General features: G+C 41.7%; 1 protein-coding gene across 1 annotated transcript; it reads left to right on the forward strand.

Moving 5' to 3' along the window:
* The first annotated feature begins 836 nt into the window (after positions 1-836).
* On the forward strand, positions 837-6,840 carry LOC133099654 (B-lymphocyte antigen CD20-like). Its single transcript, XM_061203426.1, has 6 exons — positions 837-983; positions 1,433-1,552; positions 2,745-2,801; positions 4,307-4,543; positions 5,640-5,741; positions 6,613-6,840. Exons 1-6 carry the CDS (start codon positions 837-839, stop codon positions 6,838-6,840), a joined length of 891 nt encoding a protein of 296 aa, XP_061059409.1.
* Positions 6,841-7,300: the final 460 nt, after the last annotated feature.

The following is a 7,300-nucleotide window of genomic DNA, read 5'->3' on the forward strand; positions in this document are numbered from 1 at the left end:
AGAGATGCATTGTGGATTGAGGGTTCAGGAAAGGCTTCTTTGAGAGGCTGACATTTGAGCTATCCCTGAATGGAAAGAAACCAGCCATGCACACACCATCAGCCCATTTAAGTCTCACAGTAACCCTATGAGATAAGAATTATTACTATCCCCATTTTACAGTTGAAGAAGTTGAGGCCCAGAGAGTTTAAAGAACTTACCCAGAGTTTCACAGCAAATAGAAGAATCATGATCTAAACCTAGGCAGCCTGATTCAGAGGCCACAGTCTTACACAGAACCTTCAAGACCCTCCTTGAAGTGATTTACTCAAGGTGGCAGAGTTAGTGGGAGGGGGGAAGACTGAATCGGCCCCTCTCGACTCCAACAGTCTTCACCATCCTCCATCATGGTGACTCTGGCCCATCCCAATGGACAAAAGCAGGTAAGCAAAGGGACAAGGACGAGCCCACACAAAACACATTTTCCAATATTAAAGCACAAGAAAAGCATCCAGAAATGACAGACACACAGAACATACAGAACATGAGTTTGATGTTCTCTACAAAGAGAAAACATGTCCCAAATGTGGCTGTCAAGAATACTGGCAGGGATCCCTGGGCCCATAAACCCTTGCATGAGATGCCCCCTCCGGATCCTGTCTTAGATCATGGCAGGAGGCCTTGCTTTAGATCCAAAGTCACTAGGAAGAGGTCGTGCCTGCCATCAGTGACACCCACAGAGAGAATACAGAGGAAAGTATTCAGGTGCACAACACGAGATAAAAGACTGCCAAGAAACCTGTTCTCTCTCTCCTCATTTTATTATTTGTTTTATTTTTAGGACTTTTGAGGGTGAAATGACGACACCCAGAAATTCCATGGGTGGAGCTTTCCCAGCAGGCCCTATTGCCATGCAGCCTGTTCAGAAACTAATTCCCAGGAGGGTGCCTACAGTGGTGGGCGCCACACAGAGCTTCTTCATGAGGGAATCTAAGGCTTTGGGGGTAAGTCAGTTGCCCTCCATTCCACATCCTAGGGACTCTCTGGCCTACAGAAGCAGACGCTCTAGGCCAGGTACAAAATTCAATCCGACTGGAAGGTATTTGATCCCACCTGAGGTGATCTTTATGTCTGGCACAGTGGGCCAAATCAGGGACGTACAGAGAGATTATCATGGTGATCTTAGGCCCCCACTTGATCTTGAGGCTTGCATAGTTAGGGGTCTCCCATCCCAGTTCATCACCAGCACACCACATATACCTGCCTTGGAAATGCCCCAGGTGGTGGGGAAAATGAATCGGAACGAGACAAAGGTCTTGGCACCTTCACCGCTTGCTTTGGACATCTTACACAGCCCCATCCAGGTCAGGGACCACGGCTTCCGGCCTCACCTTTGCTTTCTGACTTGAAGATGACTTCATTTCATCCATCAGTGCCCCTATTCTCTCCCCAGGCTGTCCAGATTATGAATGGGCTCTTCCACATTGCCCTGGGTGGACTCCTGTTGATCCACGCGGAGGTCTATGCACCCATCTGTGTAACTTTGTGGTACCCTCTCTGGGGAGGCATTATGGTGAGTAAAAATTAACAACCGTTTGGGGAGTGATACAGACAAAAAGGTTAAAAAGCTCCACAGGAATATACCAGATTATTTCTGTGTTGAGGAAAGCATAGGAGTAGGGAATAGGTTATCTGGTTAACGTGATTTCGTGGAAAGAGAGGTTGACTACATTGAGTATGAATCCCATGGTTGAGAGTCAGTGGTCATGCTTCATGGGAATTCAGAGAAAGCTGCCCTACATGGATCTACACAGGGAGGAAAGACTTCTCAAAGCAGGACCTCTCCAAAGTCAATGTCCGGCATGAAGTGGGCTGGGTACTAGACATTTGGACTGTATAGCATGGTGTTTCAGAAAGCAAGAGGGTGCAGGAGCATCCCACTTCCTCCCACCTGGTCCTTCTTCCCTACAATTCTCTTTAGTTACTATCTCACGTGGTGAAATTAGTCCCATCCCAAACAAATCTCCTCTCACTCATCAGCAGAGCAGTACTCCTTATGGCTGTTTCATGCGCATGTTTTCCAAGCTTGTAACCCTGTCTGGATGTGGTATGGGACAGTGATGTTTTCATCACCATTACACCTTCATAGATGCGACTATGAAGACAGGTCCAGGATTGAAATTTTCAGAACAAGGAGAGATGGATTAGTGCAAGAGTTTCCTCCATCTTACAGCTTGAATAGTAGAAAAGGAAGATGAGAAATAATGACCACTTCCTGTAGCAGCCCACGTTTTAATGAAGTGCCTACGACATTCAGGCCAAGTATTTCTTCTACATCAATTCACTCATCATTGCCATCAACGCCATTTAAAACACTGTGAACTCCAAAGAGCAATTCCCCAAATTAAAAAAAGGAAAACTGAAAATAAAACTTTTAAATTCACAGTGTGAGTACTAATTGACATGGAAATGTGAATTCTGCCTCTGGTCTTACTATATTTCTAGTCACAGCTCCCCATTTGATTGAATAAAAGGCATGGACTGAATGTGATTGAGCCTGAATAAAGGAGAAATATGCTGAAAAATGAATAAATCCATTAAAAAGGACTGGATAGTGTAGTGAAAGTGGTTAAAAGTGTGGATAGCTTTTTTACAACCAGTTCTCAATGTTAAAAAGTGATCTCCTTCTCTGCCCCTCTCTCTCTCTCTGCTGCTTCTCCCATCTCGCCCCCGCCTTTCCCCACCCACCACCTCTCTTTTTACAGTATATCATTTCTGGATCACTCCTGACAGCAGCGGAGAAAAACTCCATGAAGAGTTTGGCAAGTAATCGTATGTCCTTCTTTCCCACACATCAGAGAAGTAGCTATTTTCTCAGTTGAAAACAAAGAAGACCTTTGGAGACCTTTGGAGTTACAGTAGCACTGAGTTATCACTCAATCCTAAAAAGCAAAAGACCCTCTATGATGCTGTTGTGATTTTATTCATAAAAAACATGGAAATGAGATATTCATGGAAAGAGAATTAAAGGCAGATCGTTGAAGAGCATGCTTATGGTCTTAGGAATGTGAGATGCTGTGTGAGACTGAGATCTCTTTGAAAATCTTGTCATTTCTCTCAGACCAGCATTTAGGAACACTGTCTAATCAATGCTATGACTGACTCAAGTCCTAGTTAACCTTCAGCTGTAACCCTGAGCAAGTCAGTTTACCCCTATGTACCTCTGAATTTTAACCTATAAAATGGAGATAATAGTCCTTGTTACCGTATGAAACTCTGAGGATAAAATGGAGTAATATATATGAGGGTGCTTCAGAGGCTATAAAGAGCTAGAGTGGTCTTGTTCATATAACCCCTCAGGACACATTTACACCCAGGAAGAACCCCTGATTCTGTACAGGTCAAGAGCTTACCAGCAAGCTTCCTTCTTCAACTTTTCTCCACTTACTAAGCTATTACTAATTTGAGTCACTTCCGAAGTCAATGGGAGATTGAGGAGATTGAGATGGCACCTCTCTAGAGGTGGTCTGACAAACTCAGTTTAGGGGAAAAGAAAAACTGTTTATGAAGATCAAGTTGTATTTATTCTCCAAATACAGTCAGTCCTACTGACTTGCCATCTGTAGGTCATACAACCAGGGATGAAATATGTGTGTCTTAAGATAATCATCAATAACCCCACACCATTATGGTACTTTTTGCACATATCTTCCTGTTTCGAACTTTTATCATCCCGGCAAGGTAGCACATTCACACTGACATCCTCTTACCTGTGCTACCTGGAGACATCAGCCTTAATTGTATTTTGAAAGTTGATTGACTGGGGCTGACTGCAACCTGTGTCAACAGGGAGGGAATAGGTGTTACTATTTGCTTGTTTCCACTTGATGGTACAGACCTAGAGGGGTCTATCTGCTCTTTCCCTACCTATACCCACAATACCATCCTGCTTCACTGTGATATAATCTGAATACTATTCATTTCATTTACTCAACAATTGTGTATTGAATGCCTACTAGTATTCTGGTGGCAGTGGCAGTGAAAGGAAGTACAAGGATCACTCCTAGGATGTTTTCTTGATGAACTGATTGGATGGTGGTGGCATAAATGAGAAGGGGAAACCTGAGAAAGGGACAAGGTTCAGACATGAAGGTTTTCATTTTATAGTGACAAAGAGACTAAAAACAACTGAGAGAAATAGAACTTAGTATGATTTAGGTGTAGTACCTTTCTGAGTCAGAGGAATGGGATCTGGAATTCCTTCCCAGATTATATTCTTCAATTGGTAATTAAACTCAATTAATAAATCTTTATGTCTCTATTTCAGGTCAGAGGGAGAATAATAATGAACTCATTGAGCCTCTTTGCTGCTATTTCTGGAATAATTTTTTTGATCATGGACATATTTAATCTGACAGTTTCCCATTTTTTTAAAATGGAGAGTCTGAACCTTACTAAGGCTCCCACACCACATATTAACATATATAACTGTGAACCAGCTAACCCCGCTGAGAAAAACTCTCTATCAATGCAATATTGTGACAGCATACGGTTTTTGTTCTTGGTAAGTGTGAAACTGGATGTATTTTCAGGGAGGAAGTATGGCATTTTTCTTATGACCATCAACTCTAGATCCAGACTGTCTGTGTCTGCTACTTATTGCCTATATGGCGCTGAGCAAGAATTCTGATCACACTGTCTCATTTTCTTCAACTGTAAAATGGGGAAGGTAATAGTATTTACTGTTTATAGTATTTATAGGGCTGTTTTGAGGGATGAGTTAATACATGGAAAGCACTTAGAACAGTGTCTGGTACATAGAAAGTGCTATTTAAGTGTTTGCTTTAACATTTATTATTATTATATTATTAACAGAATATTTATTATTATTATTATTATTAAGATGAACATTGAAGAACCTAAGTTGTAATAAACATCATTTGCCTCAAGGAGTTTTTAGTGTAGAGTTTGAAGGGGAAAAAAATGCATCTCCCACGTGTGGAGAGATTTCCTTAGTGCGATACCATACCACCTAAAGCTGGATACAGTTCAATTTGGGACTCAATAATTGTTCTTGCCTACACAGAATTGATTCTTCAACTAATTATTATTGCTTTACTTTCTTTTTTTTTTTTAAAGGAATTTCTTTATTTTTATTTATTTATTTATTTTTGGCTGTGTTGGGTCTTCGTTTCTGTGCGAGGGCTTTCTCCAGTTGCAGCAAGCGGGGGCCACTCTTCATCATGGTGCGCGGGCCTCTCACTGTCGCGGCCTCTCTTGTTGCGGACCACAAGCTCCAGACGCGCAGGCTCAGTAGTTGTGGCTCACGGGCCCAGTTGCTCCGCGGCATGTGGGATCTTCCCAGACCAGGGCTCGAACCCGTGTCCCCTGCATTGGCAGGCAGATTCTCAACGACTGCGCCACCAGGGAAGCCCTACTGCTTTACTTTCTGTCAGCAACATGCACTATCTGTTATGTGCCAGGAGTTGTGCTACGGGTTAGGGTTATGCAGATACTAGCAGTTCTCACAGTCAGTCATTATTTCCCTAAAGAACTGATCTTTTAATCATTTACTTTTAGTCAACAGTCATTTACTGAGCACCAACCATATTCTTATATTTTCATTATTACATTTTCACCCTCATTTTTCTGTTCTTCAGGGCATTTTTGCAGTGATGCTGCTCTTTGCCTTCCTCCAAAAACTTGTGACAGCTGGCACTGTTGAGAATGAATGGAAAAAAATATGCTCCAGACCCAAAGCTGTAAGTAGAAGCCATGCTGTTCACAAACTCCCTGTAGGAAAATCACACCTACAAAGAGTCATTTATGGAGAGTGTAATCTGATGAGCCTGGGAACATCATGAAAAGTGATCCTAGCATATTTCTGGAAAGCAGAAAATACCAGTAATGGAGAAAAATGTCTTGAAATCTGAAATAAGTTTAAAGGTTAGACAGAGGATACAGTCCTATGCTATGTGCATCCTCTTACTAACCTTGCTGGACTTCAAGTCATCCCTCTTGACTTCAGAATTCCATACTTAATGCATAAAAACAGGATGGCTGAAGGCTGATTAAAGCCACTATTTCTTCCACCTCATTTCTCAGTATTCTCTTCTCCTCCCCTCTTTCCTTCTAATTCCTCTTCCAAAACAATAGGTTCAAAGAGGCTCCACAACTGGGAGATATGAATATCCCAGTGACAGATCTATTATCAACTGCTTCAGAACCATAGGATGTTAGCTTTGGAAGAGAATTTAGAAATCATCATCAATTCCTTCATTTTGCAGATGAGGAAGACAGGATTGGAGAGAGAAAGTTACTTTCCCAAGGTTATATGCAATAAAGGCCAATCAAAACTAAAATCTAAATTCCTCTATTATTGCAGTGTTATTTCCCAAACACTGTGTGATCATTCCAGGCAAGGTGGCAAGTATCTGCTGGCCTTGAGGATGAGCCTTGATAAGTGATTTGATAAGGATTTGAGCACCTGGGAAATCAATCCTGGTATTGGGAAGCATATAGAAAATAACATAAATAGCATAAAAACCAGGAGGCATTTGATATTCATACAGATTGTTGAGAAATGTGCCAGTGATAAAGGTCAAGAAAAGTTGGTTCAATTTTGTGTTCCAGAATGTAGTTCTCCTGTCAGCAGAAGAAAAAAAGGAACAGGCAATTGAAATAAAAGAAGAAGTGGTGGAGCAGATTGAAATATCTTCCCAACCAAAGAACGAAGAGGACATTGAAATTATTCCAGTCCAAGAAGAAGAAGAAGAAGAAGAAGAAGAAACAGAAATAAACTTTCCAGAACCTCCCCAAGATCAGGAAGCCTCACCAATAGAAAATGATAGTGTCCCTTAAACTATTTTTTTTCTGTTTTCTTTTTTTTTAGACATTAACGTTCACAGCTTCCAAGAGACTTATTTACCCCCATTTCTGAAGGCACTCTGCATGCAGCCTCCATGTCTCTCTGGTCTTTGCATGGAGTGACCACAGCTCCCTTCGCCCCGTCCTCATTCAGAGGATGAACATAGGCCATTGTAGTAGACTGTATCATCATGTTTCTTGTTTAGGACAGCTTTCTTAACGTTAAAAAAATAGGCTGAATAAGGGCTGCAGAATGCGGTTTCTCACTGGCCTGTTCCTTGGATAAGGTGTAGTAGTAGTCACAGCAGTAGTAGTTCGTTTGTTTTTTCATTTTTTCCCTCTGCAATGGGGAGACTCCGCACCAGATGAAAAATGTAAGTGACTGCTCCATGCCGTCCCTAAGCTATCTTTAATTCCTTCCATATCTACATTTTTCATGGAGTCTCTTTTGCAC

The sequence above is a fragment of the Eubalaena glacialis genome, chromosome 10, assembly GCF_028564815.1.
Source record: "Eubalaena glacialis isolate mEubGla1 chromosome 10, mEubGla1.1.hap2.+ XY, whole genome shotgun sequence".
Classification (NCBI taxonomy): Eukaryota; Metazoa; Chordata; class Mammalia; order Artiodactyla; family Balaenidae; genus Eubalaena; species Eubalaena glacialis.

What these genes read in the sequence shown, in the direction of transcription:
- LOC133099654 (XM_061203426.1), top strand. Translation starts at nt 837, where the DNA reads ATGACGACACCCAGAAATTCCATGGGTGGAGCTTTCCCAGCAGGCCCT. An exon ending in CTCTCTGGGGAGGCATTATG is followed by an intron (nt 1,553 to 2,744) that starts GTGAGTAAAAAT and finishes CTCTTTTTACAG; the next exon opens with TATATCATTTCTGGATCACT. An exon ending in TATGCTCCAGACCCAAAGCT is followed by an intron (nt 5,742 to 6,612) that starts GTAAGTAGAAGC and finishes TTTGTGTTCCAG; the next exon opens with AATGTAGTTCTCCTGTCAGC.